Raw genomic sequence first — 26,691 nt, forward strand, 5'->3', positions numbered from 1 at the left:
ATCTCCCCAAAGCTGTGTCATTTTTTTGGAAAAATCACTTTTGAGAATTATATCCTTTGTTGCTTTTTCCCCTGAGAAGAACTGCTATTCTACTCTGCCTAAATGGTAGGTGGAAAACCCTGGACAGACCTGTTGTGTCTTTCTGGAAAAGAGCAGTGTTCATCTCTAATTGTACATTATTTTGGTAAAGGGACTCATGATAGAGCTTCACTTCTGAAATGGGCTGAGAAAGTTGCACCAGATGCTTAGCATGACTCACTTCTTTATATTAAGATGAGAAATGCACTCTGGACAAACTCAAAAACACTTATCACATATTCAAGGTCCTCATTTTCTGTACTTTAAAATTATATGTGAGAAGTATGAATGGCTATGCTCCCTGACAAACTAAATTGGGGTGGGGTTGAGAGCAAGCGTATCTTAAAGAAAAGATATGTGTTAAGACACTAAAGTCCATCAAAAAAGTGGAATGAGAATAGAATGCACAACCCAAGTGACCCTTGGGTTTATGGCTTTTAGAGCTTGCATCTTTTCCCCCAAAGGTATTATTTTCCATTGACATATTCAAAGGAGCAACATTTCATTTAACATTTCAATGCTGTCCTTTCTAGGGTTATTTCAGACATCAAGCAGACCAACTTTCACACTACAGTTGGCCCTCCTTATACACGGATTTTTTATACACGGATTCAAGCATCCACAGTTTGAAAATATTCAAAAAAAAGTATAAATTTCAAATATCAAACCTTAATTTTCCATTTTTTATAAGGGACACAATTTTGCTATGTCATTATATTTAATGGGACTTGAGCATCCACGGATTTTGTTATCCACGATCTTGGAACCAAACCTAGCGTATAACAAGGGTCCACTGTATACAGTCTGGACTCAGTATCCACAGACTTTTCCCCATGGATTCAACTATCTATGGCTTGACAATATTAAAACAAATCCAATAATGATTTTGCCATTTGATATACCATAAGTGACAACATTTCACTATGCCTCTGTATTTAATGGGGCTTGACCACCCATGGATTTTGATATCTATGGAACCAAACCCTAGCAGATACCAAGGCCCCATTGTACAATTACTGCCATGGTGACATCCTATGGAATTCTGGGGTTTGTAGTTTGGCAAAGCACTAGAACCTCTCTGGCTGAGAATTCAAAATACTTCTCACTCCCATGCCCCAAACTGCCAATACAGTTGGCCCTTCTTATACACTGATTTTTTATACACAAATTCAAGCATCCACGGTTTGAAAATGTTCAAAAAAAGTATAAATTTAAAAAAACCCAACCTTGATTTTCCAATTTTTATAAGGGACAACATTTTGATATGTCATTATATTTAATGAGACTTGAGCATCCATGGATTTTGTTATCCACGGGGGATCTTGGAACCAAACCCCAGCATATAACAAGGGTACATTGTAATAGGATTTCACAGAATGCCTCCATGGCAATTAAAGTGAGATCAAAATGCTTTAATTATGTAGTGTGAAAGGACCTCAAAAGATGAAAATGATTCTGCCTTCTCAGTGGAGGGAAATCATTATAAAATATCTCCCTTTAATCAGTCACATCTGAGGGCACTAATTGCAACCAAAATTAGCAAGTAATAGCAGTGTTACTATAACAGACAAAACAGGTATCAGGACTTATTTGCCCAGGTCTGAGTCTGTTAGCCCTTGCCTGTCATGTACCAATTTTAACAGACAGGCCTTACACTTGGTTGTTCTCTTGGGGAATTCATAGCTTGTTAGAGCTCCATCTCTCTCCCCCAAGGAATTATTTTTCATTGTCATACCTGAGAGAGTGATATTTCATCCAATATTTCAGTGCTGTCTTTTCCATGATAGACAAAATAATATTTCTAGGGCTATTTCATACATCAAATAGACCAATCCAGGATTTGCTACTAGGTGTACAACTCATCAAGGAAAAATAACTGAACATGGCTTTTTCGTGCATGTTGCTATACAATGCAAAAATGTGCTGATTCTGTTCACAAACTCCATGCAGTTCTGTGACATGCACCTAAAACTGTGTACAGCTGTGTACAGTCATCCTCAGACTGTGGGCAGGAAAGGAGTACCTCAAGCCACAATCTCTCATATGGTCTGAGGATGCCCTGGATCCAGCCTCTGGGGGTGAAGGTCAACTGGACATCCCTCCCTTGAGCCCTGCTGCTGCTCCAAATGAAAAAGTAAGTACTCTATTACTGTCATTTCCTGAACTGAGATAATACAGAGATTCCAGACCACCTTATCCCCGCCATTGCAAAGTAGCCTCACAGAAAGGGAAGGGAGGCTACTGCCAATCAACAAAGGAACAACTTTGTTGGAGCAGCACAATGTGCAATCACATACAAGTAAATAATAACAAAAACAAACATAGACTGAAAACCCCACAAAAAAAACTATGGATGCCGGCCATGAAAGCCTTCAACTCTACAAACAAGTAAAAGCACACAAGTAAATAATCATTCAGCACAAAACTTTCCCTAGATTACACTGAGAAGCTATGGGGAAAAGAGATCCCAACTGTTACCTCAAGGTCAGGGCCCTGATCACCCCTCAGATTTGATATCAACCTAATGTTAAAAGGAATGGTGGGGTGGGTAACCTAGAAAAGGTAATTCCAATGTGGAAATCCGGTTGGCTACAACAAGGGAGGAAGCAAAGGCACCCATCACAATGAGATCACCCAAAGACATCAGCATAATCCCTTTGTCTATGGAGGGCGATGATGGGATTCTGGTGAAGAAGATGGCTGTGCATACACAGACAATGGACAACAGAAGTTTCCCATTGTCTGAGGTATTCATGCAAATTGTCCAAACTTTTTCTCAAACTCCTGACCATTCTTCTCTCTTGGAAAACTATTTAGCAGTAAATTAATCCCTTCATTCTAAGAATAGTGCCCGAGGATATGATTTTGAGTATATATACCACCACCAAATAGCAATTTGGTATGTTTGGGACTGGGCAGACACTCTGTTCCTCAATAAGCCAGCCACCCCACTTGCTGAGCCAGCTATTGAGCTGTCACTGTTCCGTATGCCCATCAACTGGAACCACACAAAAGGATCGGTACCATATTACCACTAGCAAAGCCTCCACTTTTCCATTCTCCTACCTTTGCTTTGTTAGTTCTTGTTTGCATGAGAGAATGTGTGCTTGTGTGGGTGTTCCATATTTTCTCCAAAAATACCAAAACAAAAACCCTACAAAATCCATTTGGAATTGCTTCTGGAGTTCTGTATGATTTCGAGCCAGTATAAAGAGGGTTACGACCCCAAGGCTGAAGGTTGCCCCAGCCAAGGTATTTTATTTGAGCTATTAGAATTCCCCTAAAACATATTAATTTGTGGGTGCCCTCCTAGGACCCCCAGCTTTTTGGGTAACACAAAGCAATGTAAAGCAAATTAGCTTACACTTTGTAAACCATTTAATACATCGGTAAGCGGTATAGAAATGTCCTTGCTATTGCTATTAAGAATGCAAATTAACTTATTCTTCACAACCCCAACTCCATATATACAAACTCACGAACTTACTGTGGGTTTACATCCGGGTTAATTTTTTTCAGTTCCATAACGGTGTCTATAGTTTTCTCAATTGCATCTGGATGAACACTTACTGCATTTTGAAGCAGCTGAGAAAACAAACAAACAAACAAACAAACAAACCATCACACAATTTAACTCAATCAGGTAGTCCCATAGAAAATGAAAGAATAACCACAGGCAACTTTTATTAAAGTTGCTAGAGTGATGACATCATAGAGTTGGGTCTTATTCATCTGTGTCTCACAGAGAAACATGGTCAGCCCTATCCATATGCTAACAATGACCCTCTCCGGGTAGACAATGGCTCAATAAGGCCTGTCACAGTCTCCATCTGCTAAATGAGATTAGTGGTGACCTACTTCATAGGGGTGTCAGGGGGAGGAAAAAGATGTTTAAAAAGACCATAAAAGTGCCTGGCTTGTGAAGAAACTGCTGTATGAAAGCTTAACAATGCCTGCTTGATCTCTTGGTGGTCTTAGAATTGCAGGGATTATTCTTTGTGATCTTACTGGCATACACTACATCTCGTAAAGCCTATTTATTATTCTTTTAAAAAAAAATTATAGAACTTTTCAGTATACAAAGTATTCTTCAAATTGCCATCTCATTGGTACTCAGCAGCAACCAATGTCGAAAATTAGGTGGAAAGACTAACTTCCCAAAGTGACCCCCTTTGGACTTGAATGCAGGCTTCTAAGTTATTGAGTAGGTTTCATGAGGTTACTGAAACATGAGGATTGCATCACTCTGGCCTTCCCTTATATTTTGTTTCAATGTATGTACCATACATTGCTAAAAGCTACATATAAGCATGTAGGCTATTGAGGTTTTCTATTCTTATTTTACAAGGCTGCATAAGCTGCTAAAATACTTAGGAAGAAGAACATGGAAAAACACCACATGGAAATTTAGGATGTAGACTACAGGCATTTGCTCACCTTATTTTTCGAATTCCTCAATGATGTTTCTGTGGAAAAAATGTTTTTGAGGTTTTAGTTAACATTAGAGTTTGGCAATTTCAACAAAATAGCATGTAAAATAAACATAACTCCAGACTTTATAAATTAATAATCAATGATGGGGGGAAAAAAACGAAAGAAGGAGGGAGAGGGTTATAAATAAATGTGTGTGACCAAATCCCCAGAAATCAGCAACAGGTCTTCGTGTCAGTGTAATTAAAAGTCATGTGCATTCATGTGCATTCAGAGATATGTAATTTTTATTATAAAGAGACAGTGTGCTCAAGAAAACACTTCGAAACAAGTGTATTGTTTTTAACATGTTGTAAACTGCCTTGAGTCCTGTTATTAGGAAAAAGGAGGGATATAAGCAAACAAAATAAATAAATAAAACACCTTAAAACAAATAATATACACTCCCCATAGCATCTTATGCTGCTGTGTCATTACGGTGTGGAGGAGAGACTGCACTCTTGAAAACTATGCCTGTGGAGCATAAGCAAATAATTTCTACCAACCTGGTAAAGCTTTGAGTGTGGGCCTAGTGGTGGACTGCACCACCAACCTGAGGACCAACCACACTTGTCAACAGAAGGATGGTCATCACATGATGAATGAACATCATGAAGGGATGGTGGAAGAGTGGTGATTTAAAGTAGGGGAAACACTTAACTATAGTATATTGAATAAATCTCAGACCTTGTTTGTTAGCAGTGAAGAAACACCCATCTTCCCTAGCCAAATTGAGGAATTATGGGAGCTAAAGTCCAACAATACTGGAAGGGTCACAGGTGCCCATCCCTCATGCATGGACAGACATAAAAACAGGGCTGCCGGGAGGATAACTGGAAAGGGAAAATTTCAGCCGGTGTTGCTCGTCACACAACCAGCTATCGAGCAGCATCTGCCAAAATTCCTCACCATTAATGGAACAGGGAACTTCTCTTGTTTTCACCCTGGAGAAGGCAACATAAGCGAATTCAATTTACTCCTGCTGGCAGCCTGTTTGGGACTGTGGCCCACTTCGGGAGTGGGCCATTCGGTTGCTGCAGTCCTGGAGCGATCACGGCCAGAGATCACTTCTTCTGGGCCATCTACATCAACTCTAAGACACAAATCACAATCAAACCAATAGAATTAGGTGTTTATTGGTCACCTGCACAACCACTTACCAATTTTCATAGTTCTGCCAGCCCCAGGCTTTGTGCTATAGCAGATCCTTTGCAACTCACATCGTCCAGTCAGTTTCCTCACCACGAACTTCAGGCAGCGCCACAAGCACTTGCAATAGAAGTACAGGCACACCTGGACAAGCATTCTGCCAAGAGAATCCTTAAAGTGAGAACTTGAGGCATCTTCCTCAGAAAAGTAAGAAAGGTCCCCAACTAGTATATTAAGAAAGACATTTCTTATTTTTAATACATACAGTAGAGGACTGATACTTTCAACATACTGTTCTATTGGGGCTTAGTGCCAAGATAAGTAAGCTATATATGATTTTTTAAAAGATTCTTTATGGTAAGCAAAAATCTGTAAACCAATCTCATTAAAGAATCTTACCCTGAAGTTTTGCATTTAAGGAGCATACTCTTAATAGGTGATATGATAGCCCTGTTTAAATATTTCAAGGGGTGTCATATTAGAGAGTGGGCAAGTTTGTTTTCTGCTGCTCCAGAGAATAGGAGCTGGAGCAATGGATGCAAACTACAGGAAAAGAGGTTCCACCTAAATTTCCTGAAAATAAGGCCTGTTTGACAGTGGAACACATTCTCTTCTTTGGAAGGTTTTAAGCAGAGGCTAGATGGCCAACTGTTGGGGGTGATTTGATTATGTATTCCTGCATGGCAGAGGATTGGACCTCATGGCCCTTGAGGTCTCTTCCAACTGTATGATTCTGACTATCCACCCATCAATATGCATTCATGCCCATTTTATATGAGGAAAGGGTTAATTCTGGTAGTGCTGCAAATACAAAATAATACTGTGGAATAATACACTCAATGAACAAAAATACTCTTTCTGCAGCAGAGATAGATGTCTGTAGCCCAAATTCTCTAAAGATTCCATCACTGAGCTCTCCAGGGCTCAATCTGGAACCTTAAGGTCTACAGAGACACACTTAGGGCCCCTCTTGGGAGTTTTGATGTCAGGTCCACTCCTGAAGCACAGAGTGTGGATTATCAGACCTTGTAAACTAGGCAGCTGATATGGAACCTCTGCATTGGCTAGGCTTGGTGCAAACTGCTTGGCACACAGCCTTGCCTAGACTATTCCCTAGAGCCTATTACTGCTCATGATACATAAGGCACTAGTTCTATCCAAGGTAGTTTCAGCTCTAGCTTCCAGCTTCAGGAACTGTCAGGGGCCTTGTATACACTTCCTAAGTCTTGATTTGGGATAGGTTGCCTAAAGCTGCCAGCCTGACACTGGCTGCATCCACAGTGCAGGACTAATTCAGGTCGGTGCCACTTTTAACTGCCCAAGTTCAATGCTATGGAGCTCTGGGATTTGTAGTTTGTTGTGGCACCAGAGCTCTCTGATAGAGAAGGCTAAGTATCCCCCCAAAACTTCAAATCCCAGAAGTGGATAGCGTTGAGCCAGGGCTGTTAAAGAGGTGTCAATCTGGATTATTTCTGCAGTGCAGATGCAGCCCCTAAGGATTATTTGCTCTGTGCTTGTAATGCCAGATTTGTCTCTAACAAACAGAAACAGAAGGGAGAAAAGAGAGGATGAAGGGGAATTCCTACCTAATAAGCCTGTGTGAAACAGGTGAAGGCCAGGATAGCTGAGCTCATATGGATTGCCTTCATTAGTGTTTCTAGGAATCAGATGAAGCTCTTGATTAAAGTCTGCAGGCTTTGGAATCAACTTTGGACAGGGGGCTCTTAGGCTGACAAAGGAAAATGCTGTCCTTCAAGAAAGGTCTTCTGAGGACCACATTCACACTGCACATTTGATGTACTTCTGTTCAGTTGCACCAAAATGAGTCACACACCATGCAGAAAACCAGCATACTGCACACAACCTGTCCCAGGCTAATAGGATTCCTGATAACTGAGCCAATACCATTCCCAACCCTGACTGCAGTGTATGGAGACAAGGCCAAAGATACTGGCACAATGCAGATTGAGCAGATCAGATGTGCACTAGAAATAAAAAGATATAAAAACAGGCCAACTAAGTGACAGTAAACAGCATAAGGGAGGGCAACTTGTCCTCCTGCTGGGCTGCAACTCCCATCATCCTTCTCAACTTGCTATGCTGGTTACAGCTGATGAGATTTACTCTCCAACAACAAGCAGTGGGTCACCAACTGCCCTTTCCTGAAATAAAGTAGTATTTTGTTAGGTACACTGAAATAAAGTATAATTTAGTTAAGTACTTCCTAAAACCAAACAGATCTGGAAGTATGAAGAAATGTTATCTGTTTCAAATTACAGTGGACAATGTTACTGACTCTCTAACTTGTCCTGAACTCGAAGCCTTTTCTAATCAGCACCAAGTCTGAAGAGCACTCTAAAATAAGGCCAACATATTTTCTCCATCTACTTCCTGAAGTGTGAGCTTTAAAGAGATATATACTGCGTAAAGCCACATCAAATTTGTTTGTTGTAACATTTTCAAGGTTGAGACCTTGTAGCAGGATAATTTGATGACAAAAAGAGGTATTCATCACATCTGAAATATATTAAAACCCAGAAAAAGCAGCAGAAATCACCAGGGTATTCTAGCTTACTGAGCATATTTTAATGTCACAATTAATTTAGCAAGAAGAAAAAATTATAGTGACCTTGGGCTTGTGCACCTCTCTCTCTCTCTCTCTCTGGTGGAGCTGCAAGCAGTTTAGAAGCTTCTATATACCACATTATAATACAGTATACCATATTATGGCCCTGTACAGAGTGGCCTGAAAGGCTGGCCTGGGGGTGGAGTCAAAGCGTCACATCCAGATGGGGCATGCCCCAAATCCATCCCCCAGGGCACCCTGGCGCTGTTCCACACAGCACGTGGCATCATCATGCTCCTCCGGCACTGAGTCCATATGATGCAGTGCTGAAGGAGTGCCAATTAGTTGTGCCACCACAGCTATGGTGCTCTTTCGAGGGCACAAAAATGAGCCACTTTTTGTGGCTCCTTTTTGCGCACTCAAAAGGCTGGATTGAGGCCGTGGTATCGGGTTGCCATGGCCCTGATCCGGCTAGGAAAGGGAAAGCATCCCGCTGCCCATTTGGGGCAATCTGTTGAGACCCTATGTGGTTAATGTAAACACCAGCAATGCAGGTATGGTCTGGTATTTCAGGTAAGCACCTGAAGTTTATTACAGATTAATCTCATCATGCTAAACTAGGGACCCTATTGCATGGGCTTAAAAGAACTGCTTACCTTTTCCGAATTCAGTGCTAATTTGGAAGGCAGTTGGGTCCTATCACACAGAAATCTCCACCGATTCACTGCCCAGGTCGTCTAAGTTGCTTCCGTGGCCCCTTTTCAAAAACGGAAGCTTTAGACTTCTAAAAATGGCCACCAAGTCAGCTTAGACAACCTGGGCTACACCTGGGACAGACCTGGGTGCCGATTCAGCAGTGATTTCTATGTGATGGGACCTGGCTGCCTGTCGAATTAGCACTAAATTCGGGAAAGCTAAGCTGCTCTTTTAAGTCTATGCAATAGGGTCCTGCTGGATGCAGGCTGAAATGAGACTCATAAAAGATCACTAGTGTCAACTCTTGTACTGCCATGATCACAGTCTTCACACATGGCACTCTTCCACAAGCAACCTTTTCCATTCATTCCAATTCGACATACACATCCCTTATATCAAGGGTCAGAAAAATGTGGTCCCAAATACTCTGTATTTTTAAAGAAAAATTAGGGGGTTGGAAAAGACCAGCCTGTACTCTTTATTTATGACAAGGGGATGTTTTTCCAGATCAGGAATACATTTCCTAGGACTAAAACAAGCCCGAGAAGCCTAAAACATGGCAAATTTCCCCTAAGGGTGTGTGTGTGTGTGTGTGTGTACAAAATGACCTTTCAACCATACATATACAAAAAAGGGATATGTGTGAAGGATGTTACCCAGGTGTTAATTTTCATGCCTGGGGTACTGGGAATGAGTCTGATGGGATGGAATAGAATACATTTTCAGTTTGGTTCATAGACAGTATGATTGATTGTTTCCCACTGGGAAAGAGGGCAGAGATTTCACAGCTCAGATGTTTTAGATTCTGCAATGAATGAAAAGAGAGAAATGGTTCCGGTAATGATAAATACAGGACAATGGAATATGGAAAAGCTACTAGTCTGGATACTTCCAATACCTTCAATAGCTCAATGCTCAGATTGTACCTTAGTAAAACCACAAGATCATGTTATCTGCCCAAAGAGAAAGAGATGATGTTTTTGAGCAGTAAAAAGAAATATAGTGGGATGTTCTTTTTTTCTCTTGACTTGACATTTATCAACACAGAAATGAATTTTAGTGATGAGAGAAGATAAAATAATCAGAAAGTGAGAAAATTTGGGGTGCCAGTAAATCACAAAATTGTTCATTCTGAGAGAGAAGTGCTTTCTTCTTGGTTTTTTCATTCTGATTATACTTTTTGCAGATTTTTTTCTGTTCTGAGGTCTTAGCTTATCTGTTTGCTATAATTTTCAGAGAAAGCTCTAGTTTTTATAGTGGGCTGTGTTTTCCAGTGTAGAGTCTCCCTAACTCTTGCACAGAATAACTTGTTTTATTTTTATTTTCTCCTTGTGAGGTCTATTTTACTATTCCCCAATTCCCTCCCTGGACTTTATTCTTCCCATCTTCACCTGCTTCTTGGAATAGATAGCTATATGTCTTTCTTCCTGAAGCTTTAGGCCAAATTGATAAATAACTGGGAACACAGTCAGCTTTAAATGTAAGGCTAGAGACAGAAAACAGGCAACTGTAGTGTTTTAAAAACAATAAACTGTGGCTAACTCTGCACATTGTCAGCCTTGTCGGCATGAGAGAACTTCATCTGGCTCTTTTACTGAGGTCACTTTATATTTTCTCTGAAATTCATTGGTTTGCCTTTGATTTCTGGTGGTTTGTACCTTCATCTCAGAAACACGATTCCCTGTTTAATTACTGTGATTCAAATATCCATTTAAATTAATTATATTGGTGATTAAATTCAGGTTATTTCTGTTACATCCTCTAGCCCACTGCTGCAAGTACAGCATTTTATTTTTGGGGCAAGGTACAGTACTGACTTCTACAAAACTAAGATGCTTGCATTTATATAACTGCTGCACCCTGTTAACACAAAAGCTCTGTACTCCAAAATGCAAGGTAGGAATTCAACATTTGATTTTATTTCACAGTACTTAATAAAATATTAGGTATTTTGGGTCCCTATGGCAGAATACAGACCGCCCCTTTGGGGCGGCCTACACCTGCCCCTTTCTCCAACAGATCAGGGCCTCAGCTGCCACAGCGGCAGCCCCAGAGGCCCCGATCCACCGCTTTTCCTGGTCTCAGGGAAGTGGCAAAAAGCTGCTTCCCTGCAGCCTGGAAAGGGGTGTCCATGGGGCTTCATGCCCCAAGGACACCTCGACAGCGGCGGGGAAAGGGAGAAAGGGGCCGCTCAGCCCCTTTCTCTCTGTATTGCTGGTGTGGCTGTTTAAAGGCCGTGCCAGCGATAACGCATGGCAGAAGGAGCTCTGAAATGTCCACGCCGCGTCGTTTGGCTGAGGCGTGGCTGTGATGTTGTAATGGTGGCGCCCATGTAGAAAGGGCGCCACCATTACAACGCCACGGCCACATACTAGAGTTGCAGGGCGCCTGGAAAGGACGCCCCGAAACAACCCTAGTATGTATCCAGGCCAGCGCTTTGCGCTGGTCTGGATACCGCCATTGACTCTAAACATTTATCTTCTCTTCCGAGGAGGTTAAGTAGGAGAGCCACCTCGCTGAAGGCCATGATGCTCATTCTTCAAATCACATGTTTGTTGGAGAATTCTTTGTATTTACTGAATCTTTTTGGATGGGGAGGGCAATTGTGTGGCCCTGCAGATATTGTTGTTACTCTCACTATTCCTCATCACTGGCTTTGCTAGGTAGGGGTGCAGTCCAAGATTATCTGGATGGTCACACAATTCGCGCTCATGTTTTAGGAAAAGGCCATATCCATCAACACCGAAGTTATTTGCTTAGAGTTGCTAAATACACCTGTTTTAGCTCAGTGATACTAACTTGTAAACAAACCATCTGGTATAAAGAATTTACCTCTGGAAATGGTTGTTCCTAGGTAAACTATGTTCACTATTAGATTTTGGCTGCAGCTCACAAGTCACTTAGTCATAAGCAATTCACACAACTGAGAAGCTCTTCATTCTAAGTAAGCAAGTATACAAACAGGACTGGCTTATTCAAGTGTGGATGCAAGTCGAAATGGAGGGAATTAAGAAATAAGATCACAACTAAAGCACTAAAAAGCAATTACAAACCACACACACCTTATAGAGGATAGTACTAAGAAATAACTACATTTCATCTAAGTATCTATGGTAAGATAATATTCATCTGGTGGGTACCTTTAAATGATACACTACTCCTCCATCTTATATTTATGACATGGAAGATCTTCTTTAGGAACAAGAATGGAAAGAACAGTTATGTTTGATATCTTTTCAATAATTGTTTTTACAAAAACAAATTCTTGCTTGTAGAAATCCTGCAATGAAAACATACTGTTTAAGAAATGGATTAAGATTTTAAGATGTTCTAGCTTTCTGAATTTCACTAAAACTAGAAATAACTCTCCCTTCCTTTTTTAAAAAAGTATTATTTTAATAAGGTGCAGACATTTTTGGAGCAACTTCCACAGAGATAAGAAGGCATTCTCAACAATTGTCATGAGATTAGGAGAAATCCTAAATCCTTTCTGCCCATCCCTTGCTCCAGCACAAGTCTCTTTAACTGTGGCTGGAAATCCCATGAATGATTTGTCGCTGGTTATTCCCAGGTTATTCCCGGGATAATGACTCTTTAATCTCTCGGACCTTATCACATGGAGGCACTTATGTGGGCGAAACGTTGCTGAACTGTTGCTGAAGCATGAAGGTGGGATCGTCCATCACACTTCTAAAATGTAATTGAGGCTTCCCAATTCCCTTCTGTCAATGAAGCGTCCGTGGGGAAGCCATTTTTTGAATAACGGGATATCCCGTTATTCAAAAAATGGCTTTTCCGTGAACATTTTGTCGCCGGAAAGAAAGCAGGAAGCCTCAATTACATTTAGAAGCATGACAGACGATCCCACCTTCACGCTTCTGCAACAGTTCAGCAATGTTTCGCCCACGTAAGTGCCTCTGCGTGATAAGATCCTATATGTGTGGAAATCTTAATCCTGAGCAATTTTCATGGGATATTCACTGTTTAAACCCTTCATTCCCCCTGATGTGATAAATTCCTTGCAAGCTTTATTACCTTACAATAGACAATGGAAGACTAACTTTTTGGGGGACTGCAATTCACAAATCCCATCCAGGAAATAGCTGTCATCCAAAGAAGTAAGTTTTTCATCAAATTCTGCCACAGGCAGTATCAAGACTGTAAAGGAGGCCAGAGAATGGCACATGTTTTGACTAGAGAGCAGAGGGAAAGTACTCGGATACCATTTTGGGAGAAAGGCGGAATATAGATCCAATAAATAAATAAATAAATAACTATCTATCTATCTTTGGACCAATTCTTTGATCCAGCGTGTCAGCACCAGTTCTCTCAGCACTGGTCCACACTAAAATACCAATGTTTACTTTAAAATATACCACTAGGCAATGATAGCAATTAAGCAGTAGTCTGCAGTGGCCCCTGTGCCCTCCCACTGGAAAAATACTACAACATGACCCCAAAAGTTTTTAGGTGACACCATATTTCGCTCCCACTAAAATGCAACCTTTTGAGGGGGCCTGACACAGATATCTTCAAAACTAAGACTATCTGGTCTCTTCCAGTCTTGGAAACATGAAGAGATGTGGAGCTCAACAGGTGTGAATCCCAGACCCTCTACTGATGCCCACCACTGCTTAAGGAAAAACCCAAGTGGTGATGAGATACCACTATTGCTGAAGGAATCTAAATAGATGCTCACTCTCCACATTTTACATCAAATGTTAAAACCTAGTTGTCCAATATTCTGCAAGACACTAAGGCTCACTTTTATAATTAATTTTTGGAGAGATAAATGCTCCTCGCCTGATGGATGAGCTACCACTACCATGAGCAAGAATGACTGTGTGTGCATAACAAACACAACTACAGAGTTCTCTGTGTCTTTACCCTTTTAAGCCTACTTTTTCCAACTGTGGCCATCTGCCAGGCTAGTGCTAGAAATGGGTTTCAAACAAAGTTCATTCAGGGGACAAAATGATTTATTAACTTGTTTTACTATGTCAGGGAGCACTCACACTAAAACAGCCTTTGGGTTGTTGAGTAGACATTTATATAAAGACAAGATTCTCACTACAGCTTGAATCCTTCCATAGGCAACACATACATTAATGCAGAAATACATCTGGAAATCAAGCACTTAAGTCAATATAAGTCCTGTATAAGTTCCCCTCCCCTACTTGTCATCAACGAGAACCTCCGTTGCTAAAAATCAGTGATGATATATTATCCAATCTGAAAAGGGAAAAGATCCTCTGCACTGTACATTGGGGAATATCCTTCTGTAGCTATTTCCATGCAGCTGAAGCTACTGTTCACATGCAGAGAAGAACAGTAAGTGATAAATGCACTAGCTTTTCATGGCATTCTCTTGCACCAGAGAGCTGCCATAGCTACAGTTAAATTTTGGGAGGTGGCCGGTGGTTCCAGGGAATGATGATGCAGTCCCTAGTGGGTTCTGGAGTATATGCAGTGTCCCCCATCACCTAGAACCTGCCTGGCCCTGCCTCAGAGTGAAAGTGACATGTTGCTGACACTCAGCCTGCCATTCCAAATCCAAAGTGACCCAAGCTTGATTCTTACCCTAGATGCTTGAAGTAAAAGCTGATTCACAGTGTGAAAGCTTTTAAGAAGCTTTAAGGCTTCTAGTCGCATGCACCCTTTATCTTGTGCAGCTAAAGATATGTGCTTGCTATAATATGTAAAAGCAAATATTTTTAAGAACCACCATCTCCTTCATCAGGTGATATTTGGCTAGTTTGTTCCACTGTCCTCTCAACTGAGGTCTCTAAAGGCATGTTAACCCTATTAGTTCTGGCTCTCATTTGCTAGAATATCTTTCCGCAGAAAAAATGTGCATGTATATGTGGGCCTTCAAATTATCTGTCAGTTTATGACAATCCCAAGAATTTCATGGGTTTTCTTAGGCAAGCGGTACTCAGAAGTGATTTGCCAATACTTTCTTCTGAAATATCACCTACAGCACTTGGTATTCCCTGGCATTCCCCTATCTAAGTACTAACTAGGCATAACTCTGCTTAGCTTCCAAGATCAGATGCCTTCCTTCAGAAAGGATATTTTCTGCTCAATACTTCTACTACAAGCTATATAACCTATTTCTCAAGCCATTTTGTAAAGATATGGTAGGTATTGTTTTAGTTGCTGACTGTGGCATTGGAAACACATGCAGCTTCCCAACCACTCCAAATTTCCCAAAGCATCCCTTTTCTGGCCAAAAAAGAAAGGAGAACTGACTTTCCTGACAGCCTTCAGGAAAAGCAATTTGCCTTTTGAACAGATTGCAGATTCCTCCCCCCCCACCACCACACATTTAAATTTAATAACTAATAAATTTAATTTAAAAATGTGTCTGCAGTAAACAAGATAATAAAGCTCAACCTGGGAAATAATGGGATTCTACTTTGGGTGATCCTACTGCTGCTGTGGGTGCTTATGTACAACAGGCAAGGAAAACAGCTGGCTCCAGAATCACTTACTGAACATGTGTGAAGAGTAAAACAGAAAGAAAAGTTTAAAGCAGATTAGTCTGCCTCACCAGCTACCTGGGCATGTTGAAAAAGCAAAGCTCTATACATTTCCCCACCAAAATGGAAATTATATGAAAAGAAATCATCCTGGGATGCATTTTGGAAAAAGCTTTCAAGTAATATCTAGAAGATTCAAAATGTTTTTGTTTACTTATACAAAATTTAACTGATCTGGTTGCTTCATTTCACATGTGCATAATGTTAGTTTTGAATAAAAATTTTGATGAAACATGTTGACCTGCTCTTCTCTTTTATTATTTCTATCTCTGCTACCAAAGTTTCTATTAAAGAAATAAAACCTCAATTAATGAAGTAGACATATTTCTGGGCTTTACTTCTTTAACAGCAACTTTGGTACCAGAGACAGAAATAACATGGAAAGATAGGCAAATGTAACTGGGTAGCTGGTGAGGCAGGTACATTTAAAGAGGACAGAAACCCTAAGGTTTTGCCCCCTTTCATATGAAGTATCCAGAGGAAAGAAGGCCCACTGCTCACCAGTTACAGTGGGCTCTTGTTATCCCCTGGGTTTTGGCTACAGGGTCCCCTGTGGATACCAAAGTCTGTGGATGCTCAAAATCCATTATATACAATGGCATAGTAAAGTGGTGTCCCTTATATGAAGTGAAAACATCAAGGTTGGCTTTGTGGAATTTTGTTATTGCTGAGTATTTTCAAGCTGTGGATGCTGAATCTGTAGATGCAGAATCTATGGGCACGGAGGGATCAGTGCACTTGGCTTCTTGCTTCTGCTTCCCCCAACCCATTGATGATTTTAGGCTGTCATATTATAAAGCTAAGGGAATGGTGTACAGCACAACATATCACATGCCTGGATACAACTCTGCCAAGAGCCACAGCTAATACACAGCTCTGTGATAGCCTAGCTTTAGGCTTAAGCAGGAAGTGACAGACAAGGTAATCACTCTGGCTGCTCAAGACTGGTGTAATATAGTTTGCTGAACCATAAACATTCATTATGACACTCCGATTAGCTTCATTTATGCTTCAGTCAGTAACCAGGAGCTTTCTGGTCTAGGTAAAAGCTTTTATAAATTCAAACTAAATATCAAGAGCTGGTGAATATGTACATTTGATGAGATCTAGGAGATTTTATGGTTTTCACATGATGCTGCCAATAAAGAGGACAGCAAAAACTTGTCCTGTGCATCATTACAACAAACACAAGGCTGTATTCCTCTTCCCATGTCCTCCTAAAGCCCACTTTGTTTTCTCTGAAATGGTATGAAGTAATAGATTCTCTGTTACAGACAATATTGGTTTCTTTCTATCTATCAGTTTAGATATAGAGAAGCACCATAGTAACCAGAGTTCATATGAGAGTAAAGTCATTCAATGATGCTGCATTTGCTGAGGCTGATCATGATTCAAACAGCCTCAGCGATTTGCTTCTCTACATGTGAATGGAATACATATCAGAGCTAGCATGGAGATGTACTGGCTCTTAGAAGACCAGGGTGGAAATACATAGCCCAGGCTCTGAGGAAGACAACCAGCAGATTCAAAATCAAGATACCAATTTCTGGCACTCTGAAACAATGCAAGTGAACAAACACCACAGCTAGACTTGGAGCAAAAGAATATCCACACATGCAACAATTCTCACAATCTTCTGATCTAAAATATGGTAGAAGGACTGTATATTTAAGTTTACAGGAATATGTCAAGATTTACATATGATGCTTTATATATGACAACAGAGATTAATACAAACCAAACCCATAAAGCTGAGCGATGAGAATTTTGATATTTGGCAAATATTCCCAATGTCCTTTGTGAAAGCAATCTCAGATCAAATTACTTTGGAGCTGAGGTAAACCTGACTGGAAACACAGGCTGCAACTACAATGCAGAATTAATGCAGTTTGACATGCTATAATTGCCATAGCTTGATGCTATGGAATTCTAGAATTTGTAGTTTTGTAAGATATTTAGTCTTCTCTACCAGAGAGCTTTGGTGCCACAACAAATGACAAATCCCAGGATTCCACAGACTGGAGCCATGCCAGTTAAGGTGATGTCAAACTGGATTAATTCTGCAGCATAGTAGCAGCCACAGGCTTAACTAAAAGATGAAACCTATGGGCCCAAGAAACAATGAACTTAAAAACAGTTTAGCTGAACTCTCAGCCTAACGTATTTCACATGGTCCTAAGTTCATTTTTTATCCTCACCTCACAATACTCAGGAGGAAGAATGATATAAAATATATCAGTCAGGACTTTATGATCCGCTCAGTCTCCAGCTTCACAGAAGAACTGTAACAGAGCAGAAAATCCTGCAGAAGTGGATCCTGGAATGGTAGGAGATCCAAGGCATAATGACTGGCATTGACAGCAGCTCTGGGAATGAATCTACAATACCCAAGAGAACCATCCATGTGTCTGGGTTCATTTACTGTTAAAATCATGAGGGAACTTCTCAGTACTGGAGTGTTGCTTTGGACTCCCTAGGCTACCAGGATATACACCATCACCACCACAGTTTGGTAAATGCTAGCAAGGCTGTGGTTAGTGCTGCAGATACCACTGAAACTTGGCAGCAACGGCAGCAGCATCCTATAGTGCAGGAGGCTGCAAGAGGACAACTCCTGAACCACACAGCCAATACAGAATTTCAGAGCAAAGTGTTGCCTTTTCTAGAAGGGAAGAAAAGGTTTATTTTCTTCTTTGTATTTTGCACTTTGTTGCTGTTAGCTGCCCTTGCACTGAGCTCGACTCATGGTGGCTCTGTGGATGAGACATCTCTAAGACCTCCTGTCCTTCACTGCTATGCTTAGGTCATGTAGATTCAGGCTCATGATCTTCCTGATGGAGTCTAGCCATCTTATGCACTGCCTGCTACCTTTGCTAGCGTTATTGTCTTTTCCAATGAGCCTTCTCATGATGTGGCCGAAGTATGGCAGCCTCAATTTAATCAACTTGGCTTCCAAGGGAAGTTCAGACTTGATCTGTTCAAGGACCCACTTGTCTTTTTGGCTGTCCGTGGTATCCTCAGCACTCTTCTCCAGTACCACATCTCAAATGAATTTATTTTCTTGTTGTCTGCTTTTTTCACCGTCCAGCTATCACATCTGTATATGGTGATAGGGAATACAATGGATTGGATGATTCTGACTTTAGCACTCTAAAATGACCCTATCATAGGGTTTTCTGGGCAGGATCTGTTCAGAGGAGGTTTGCCATTGCCATTCTCTGAGAGAGTGTGACTTATCCAAGGTCACCCAGTGGGTTTACATAACCGAATCGGGATTCAAACCCCGGTCTCCAGAGTCACAGTCCCAACACTCAAACCACTAGACCACCCTGGCTCTCCTTAGACAAATAGGGAGAACATTTACCATAAGTCCATGTGTGTTGCTAATTTTTCTAGTGAAAAGACTGTAAGCATTTCAGCACACTAGTTCCCAGTCCCACCCAGGTTCCCTCAGTCTTGCCCACTAAGCTTAGTGCAGGCACATTGTAACACAGTGCACTTTATAATGGACAAATTGGTATGGTGATCACACTTCACCCTGACACGAGGCTTGGACTGTTGGCTAGCAACTCCTTCCATCTTTACCAGTTATTTGCAACAACTTTTTAGTCTAGTAATCAGACAGTGAAGATGTAACTTTCTTATGGTTATGCATTACAAATCTTTGAAAAGATTTGTTCTCCTCCTTCCCAGGGCAATAAAAGTATTATTTGAACAAATTGGAAAACCCCAAATAGTATTGTGATAACTGCTACTGGAAGCCATATGGAGATTTGGGTTATCATTCCACAAAAAAGGTCATTTCAGAATACAGTTTAACAATCTATATCAAATCATCTTGCTTAAACACACAAACATTCATACACATAAGAAATGCAAATCACCTCAATCTGTTCACTTTCATAGAACTTCACTAATAACTTTCTTAGTTTCATCATGGTTGTGAATCCCAGAACAATGCACAGTGCTTTCAACATTTGTCTTTGCAGCCCTGTTACACACATAGCTAATAACTTAATTTTATTATGTTTTTCTTTTTAAAAAATCTGTTAAGTCACTGTGGAAGATTCTGGGGTTGAATAAAATGACCGTATTAATTAAAAAATATGCAGCCCTGGTTGTACCCACAATAATTCTCAGTGAAGTGTATACAGTACGATCCCTGATTTACTGTATTGTCCCAGATTTACTGTGGAAAAGTGAAACCATGAATAGTGGACCCTATTGAAATGAATGACATCTGGTAGAAGTTGACCCTAGAGTCATGTTGGAGGACCTAGAGATTCTTAGAGAGAACACATTTTTAGGTCCTCCAGTGCAACTCTATGCTCAACTTTCACCAGAACCATACCACAGAATCATGCTGAAAGACTTAGAAAATGCCTAGAGAGAACACTTTTTTTCAGGATGTGCATAAGTGAAACCACAGCTATTGGTCCCATAGATGGGTGGGGAGGATATGCTGTATTAGGATTACACTCATAGTTAGCTCTGTTTGCCATCCTCTTACTTTATAAAATATTATCTACCACTTTCTATACTGTTACTATCACATCCCCCCATTCTCTAGGTCTTTGATCTGTCCCAGTGCCTTCTAAATAAATCAAAAACAAATGGAACAGCTCTGTTTAAGGACTGAAACAGTTTAGCAGGCACCAGCACCATGGAGAGGGCCTTTGAGACCAGTCTGTGGAGATCAACCTAGCCAGTTTCCCAAGCAACAGCAGGAGCAGAGCCTATGACAGCTTTAAATGCTTTCAAAAGGAGAAAAGCATTTTCTTTCAGAGATACATTGGCATGATCAACAAAAGCAGCAGCTCCATACCTTTGGAAAGGAAACTGTTCATGACGAAAACATTAGAAAGACTGAACACGAACGCTCCTAAGCAATCTGCCACTATTCTATATATCCAATCCCAGTTTTACAAACCCAGCACGTTTGTTTTTACACAATTCATACTAAAAAGCGATATTATCATAGACTTCTGCTATCAGCAGCCACGGTACTGTTAATTATACGGGGAGAAAGAATCTTACCAAAATAATCATATGATATAAATATTGTAAAATTGTATCAACTTCTTCATATTTAAAAGATCCTTTCATTTTGTAGTCATTTTGATGTAAATTATTGATGCAAAATTCTGATTTTCTTTTTAAAAGACTGTATGCATGCAAACCTAATTATATTTTGTTTTAAGTACTGACTCAGTATACTAGACAAGGTGAGCTTTTTACAAAGAAGGTAGAGGAGTGTTACCTCAGGAAGTGCTTCATTATGTTGGTTTTGCTCTTCAGTTTCAGGAACTATCTTCAGCTGTTCACAAGCAAAATGCTTCTCCAGAACTTATTTGTGCTGTGAAAGCAAGTTGAATATATTAGGCAACAAAAAACAGTATCCAAGTATAATTGGATGGTATTTTAAAATAATTTCACACTTCAAGAGGCACAAAAAAAAAATAATCAAAACCCCAAGATTTATTTCTGAAATGAAGGTAAACATTAGCACCAATGGGCTAAACCAAACATTGCTCCAGTGGAATGTCTGGCACATTCTTCCTCTCCACCATGAAGACTTCTACTCTACCAAAATGCCAGCTTCAGAAGATCTCCTGGCCCTCCAGAATAAACTTGTGGGGTACAACAGAGGGAAGGAACTATTTCTTCACCTGGCCTTAACTGTTCTGCCAAGAACTTCAGGAACCTGCCTACTATTAGCAGAAGAGCTGTGGGTGACACAGATATCTATATTCTTCCTTGGCCAAACTTTACTTTGCAGCTTTGAGTCTAAAGAAAGGAAACGTGGCTGTTCAAGGCACCATATTTCTTGCTGTTGAGGCATTTGATCCTATAAAAATCCATCCAATAAGCCTGCATCTCTCCCACGCCTTGCCCAAAATGTTCAAAATTAAAAATAAAATAAAGAATGGCTATATAAGCATGCATTCTTTCAAATAAATCAACAGAAGCATGACAAGAGGGCAAGAGACCTTGCTGTTGTTGTTCCAACTGTATTGATCTGCTGACAATTTTATCTGATTAAATTTTACCATCTTTTAAATGGACGCCCTTATGTTTTTGTAGACTATTATCCATTTTGGAAGCGGCTTCAATTGACAGGCAGAATATAAATATTAATAGGGAGAGTGATGATGATAAATAAGGATGACTGTTGAGCCTTTGTTTGGCTCATTGTACACATTCAAGTCAAACTGAAAAGGCTGGCTGACAAGAGCAAAGTACCTGCTTCATCAGCTCTTGAAATACTGCATCTATCTTCATCCCAACCTGGTGTTTTTCATTCATAACCAGTATTTTGCAAACCACTTGCTATCACACCTACATTTTTACATACTCTTGTACATAGGTAGCCCTCTCAAAGGGCTTTTCTTTGAAAGGTTATCAGAAGGGAAAGCAGACCTGATAACAAAGTCTGGTGCATGGGAAAAGAACACCAATTTTCAAATTTTATCTTGTAGTTGAATCACAGAATCACAGAATCCTAGAGTTGAAAGAGACCACAAGGGCCATCTAGTTCAACTCAAATCACAAGTGTTTCCCATTCCCCATATCGAGCTCTCCAAATTATATGTAAAGTTTTTAGAAATGCTTAAGCAAACAGATTTTGGTTTCACCTGTTATTGCTTTGGCCACAGAGGGAGATGAAGAGCAGGAGGCATAATTTTATCGTACAGGGACCTAGCTGCTGCAGAACTTAATTTCTTTTCCACTCTCTCTCATCTTTTCCCCCTTGGGACTCTAAGTAAACAGAAACTGGGAACACCCAGTGGAAGTCACACAAGAAACCAAAGACACATCACAAGATGCTTGAAAGATGGTTATTCTATTTTTAAAAAGGGCCATCTTTTGACTACTTTAACACATATATTAGATCTGAAGCCTGCAGGCTGATGAAAGAAAGTCTGATTTCCTTGTTACTGCAGGAGAAATTATCTACTTGTAAACTGTTCTGGAAGCTCTTTTGGCCAAATGGTATGTAAATGCTATAAATACATATTTACGTATTACACAAACTGTATTTATTTATTACATTTATATCCCAGGGAATATAAATGGAAATATAGTGTTTAGATCGAGGAAAGTACTGTAATAGTACCACTCTATTCTTCTGTGGTCAGGCATCACCTAGAATACTGTGTCCAGTTCTGGGCACCACAATCCAAAAAGGATGTTGAGAAGCTGGAGCACGTCCAGAAGAGGGAAACCAAAATGGTGAAAGGTCTGGAAATCATGTCCTTTGAGGAGAGACTTGGGGACTAGGTATGTTTAGCCTGGAGAGGAGAAGATTAAGAGGTGATACCATAGACCTGTTTAAATATTTGAAAAGATGTCATATGGAGGATGGAGCAAGCTTGTTTTCTGCTGCTCCAGAGACTAGGACACAGAGCAATGGACTCAAACTACATGAAAAGAGATTCTAGCCCAACATTAGGAAGAATGTCTTGACAGTAAGAGCTGTTTGACTGTGGAACACACAACCTTGGAATATAGTGGAGTCCTTCTTTGGAGGTTTTTAAACAGAGGCTGGATGGTCATCTGTTGCGGAGCTTTAATGGTGTATTCCTGCATAGCAGGGGGTTGGACTAGAAGGACCTTGTGGTCTCTTCCAACTCTATGATCCCATGATTCTATTCTATGATTCAATCTTTCCCCTAAGGAATTCAAGGTGGGTACATGGCCCCTTTTCCAGTTATTATTCTCACAACAATGGTGTGATGTAGGCTAGGAATAACAGAAATGAATGGTCCAAGGTGAACTGGTAAACTACACAGTCATGTGGCAACTGCAATGTGGCTCCACCTAATACCAGTCCAACACTCTGAACAGTGCTTTCAATTTACAGATCCCATACACACATATCTGAGTCCATACTATGCAGACAATGTTTGCAGACTTGGTGACAACTTAAGGTTTTCTTCTTTATCTTCTAAGCTGCCTAGAGAGCTTGCAGTTAAATGACAACATGTGTAAAGATAGCAACATGAACTGGTTCATACTTTTCTAATTTCTCCTCTATAATGGAGCAGCATTTCCTTTGAGCTTCTTTTAAAACTATATACAAGTTTTTGGGTTTTGTTTTTTTTACCATATAGGTTTGTTAACTGATTTTTGTTTTGGTGATATTCTAAAGCAGAGACAAACACAGAAAGGGAATCCACATATGAGAGATCTACCAAGCAAATATTAACAAAGTAAGACAATCACAGAGCATGTATGGTATAGCAGTTTGAATACTGAACTAAGACTGGGAGACCAGTGTTCAAATTCCCACTTGGCCATGGAAACCTGGGTGATCTTGGGAAGTCATATTCTCTCAGCCTCAGAGGAAAGTACTGCCAAGAAATACCCATGATAAATTTGCCTCAGGGTCATTGTACATCAGAAACGACATGAAGGCACGCACCAATGACAGATAACCATAACAGAATTTCAAAATCTATGAACTACAAATCTGACAGCTGATTTAAAAAAAGATGTCAAGATTTCTTCCAGATATTTTTTTTTTAATTTAACATGGACACAAAACTTTCCTGCTAGGCTAAAAATCTCCCACGTTTCTTCAGAGTCCACTTTGAAGCACAAATCTAAACTTGCTACAGTGAATTCATTGCAAACTTTTAGACAGTTCTGTCCCTCACAGGGGTTGAACAATTTGAATGTGGCTCCAACCAGACCAGTATTTTTAGCACATGCTGACATTTCATCATGGTACAGCAAAGGTTTCCAGGAGTTAACGGAAATGTCTTAAAATGTCAGCACACATGAAAGAAACTGGGAATTGGGTGCACAGTTAACTGTAATGTGATTGCATCTCATGCAGAAACTCACATTCATGTAGGACAGTGCAAATTAGATTTAATGTAAGCAGGTGGGCAGTCACATATCCCGCCTGCCTACTGCTCCTTCCCCTACGTTTTAAGAGTGCTCCTTTGATAAAATTACGGTCAGCCATACATATTGTGCAATCCAATGAGGCAGCTAGTTCAAGTAACATCCCTTTTATCTGCCTACTGATCTCTCCTCCTTTCTTCTACTTTCAAAATACCTGTGAATATATAAAATTATAATGAATCCCTTCTTGGGAGGAAGGTGGGATATAAATTCTATAAAACAAATAAAGAAAATGATGTCTTCTGCTAAAAGGAAAACAGCAACCACTCAAAAAGTGACTTGGAAACCACGTGAGCATTTGCTTTGACAACATGCAAGCCACAAAGAGTGAGAGGTTCTTTCATTTCAATTTCTTTTGACAGGTTGAATCCTGCTGCTGTCCCCCAAATTTGGCTCTAATTACTACTGACAGCAGTGACACCTGCTTGAGGAGGAAGAGAGAAAGGCTAAGAGCAAACTGACTCATTAATGAACTTCACAGGCAGGCTTCTAACACTCCTTCAAGAGGCTTTTGATGTGCCTTATGTAACATCAAAATTGGAGGAGAGGGAAGGAGGAGAAAAGGTAAGAAAAATGGAGGGGGGATGGTCCAACCCAATAGTGGCCTTAAGATAAGAACGGTATGGCATGGAACAATTTGTGTGATCCAGTTTTGCTTTCTTGCAACATGCAGTCTTGTTAAAGGCTCTTCCAAAAGTCAAGGGCTTTTTCCTCTCCTGGAGAGAATATGTATGAACGTGGTTTGTTGTTGTTGTGTGCCTCCATGTCACTTTTGGCTTATGGCAACCCTAAGGTGAACTTATCATAGGGATTTCTTGGCAAGTTTCTTCAAAGGAGGTTTGCCATCGCCATTCTGAAGCTGAGAGAGTGTGACTTGGCCAAGGTCACCCAGTGAGTTTTTATGCTCTAGCGGGAACTTGAACCCTGATCTCTAGAGTTGTAATCTAACATTCAAACCACCATGCCACATGAGCATGATATACACATTAAAAAGGACAGTTGGCCCTCCATATCCATAGATTTTTTATCGGTAGATTCAAGCATCCATGGATTGAAAACATTCCAAAAAATACAAATTCCAAAAAGCAAACCCATATTTTGCCATTTTGTATAAGGGATACGATTTTACGCTGCCACGGTATTTAATAGGACTTGAGCATCCATAGATTTTGGTATCCACATGGGGTCCTGGAACCAAACCCCAATGAATACCAAGGGCCTACTGTAGCTGCATATTCTTCTTATGAGCCATAAACTGTGGTAGCTTCTGTGCTAATAGGGTAAAGGATCTGCTTCATCTTTTAGGGGTAGGCAACCTTTTTGAGCCGGGGGCCGGGTTGCTGTCCCTCAGACAACTGGGGGTCCGAACCTAAAAAATAAATAATTAAATAATTTTTGAAATAAATAAATAAATAAATAAACCGGGACAAATGTAGGACAAAAATTTAAAGGAGTACACCTTTTAATTAAAAAAATGGAGGACATACAAAAAAATCTGCTGATTTTTTAAAAAATGTTAATATAGGTGACGGCTTCTATAGACAATTGCCCCCCCGCTCCACCTTGCTCCTCCTTGCCCCCACTTGCTCCTCCTTGCCCCCCTTGCCCGCCGCTTGCCCCGCGCCAGAGGCCCCCGTGCCCCTGCGCCGGAGGCCAGAGGCCCCCACGCGCCTGCGCTGGAGGCCAAAGGCCCAAGTGGCAATCTGCGGCAGGGCCGGGCTGGGGCCGGTACCTAGGCCTCGGCGGGCCGCATGCGGCCCGCGGGCCATAGATTGCCGACCCCTGCTCTAGTGGCAGCACCTTGGGAACAACAAACGTTTCTGGACACTTTTCTCATCCATCCAATCCACTATTGACACCAAATAGCAGCTTAAAACTAAACAGTTTCCTCAGAAATAGTTGGAGAACACTGGGCCCCAAATTCTACAGCTTAGTGGAAGCACTGGACCCCCAAATTCCAGACAATTTCTCCCAGTGGCTTCAAGTACAGTATATGTTAAATAGCATGGGAACAAAACAGAACTGTGATGGACTCCAGAAGCCTACAGCCAAGAGGGCTTGCCCCTCTAAGCAAGGAACGGAGCATCTAGAGCCTTGGTAAAACTGTTGTTGTGTGCCTTCCAAGTTGTTTCTAAGTTACTGTGACCCTAAGGTGAACCTATCATGGGGTTTTCTTGGAAAGATTTGTTCAAAGGAGGTTTGCCATTGCCTGCCTTTGCGGATGAGAGTGTGACTTGCTCGAGGTCACTCAGTGGGTTTCCCTGGCTGAGTGTGGAT

At 40.7% G+C, this 26,691-nt stretch overlaps 1 protein-coding gene across 4 annotated transcripts in view; it reads right to left on the reverse strand.

The window, feature by feature from the left end:
• The window catches only part of LOC149319980 (ELMO domain-containing protein 1), a 73,003-nt gene that overhangs the window by 33,910 nt on the left and 12,402 nt on the right, over window positions 1-26,691 (reverse strand). For 3 of the 4 annotated variants that reach the window (XM_089512714.1, XM_089512711.1, XM_089512712.1), the window contains exons 2-5: window positions 20,762-20,857; window positions 5,709-5,854; window positions 4,516-4,544; window positions 3,566-3,663 (exon numbers count right to left, since the gene is read on the reverse strand). In XM_089512714.1, coding sequence (XP_089368840.1) covers window positions 3,566-3,663; window positions 4,516-4,544; window positions 5,709-5,854; window positions 20,762-20,778 — 290 coding nt within the window. In that variant the 5' untranslated portion in view covers window positions 20,779-20,857. Of the gene's footprint in view, window positions 1-3,565; window positions 3,664-4,515; window positions 4,545-5,708; window positions 5,855-12,099; window positions 12,152-20,761; window positions 20,858-26,691 lie in introns of all 4 variants that reach the window. The other variant, XM_089512713.1, reaches the window with a different exon arrangement.

Source organism: Sceloporus occidentalis, unplaced genomic scaffold, assembly GCF_023333645.1.
Source record: "Sceloporus occidentalis isolate IW3139 unplaced genomic scaffold, rSceOcc1.0.p SCAF_2, whole genome shotgun sequence".
Lineage (NCBI taxonomy): Eukaryota > Metazoa > Chordata > Lepidosauria > Squamata > Phrynosomatidae > Sceloporus > Sceloporus occidentalis.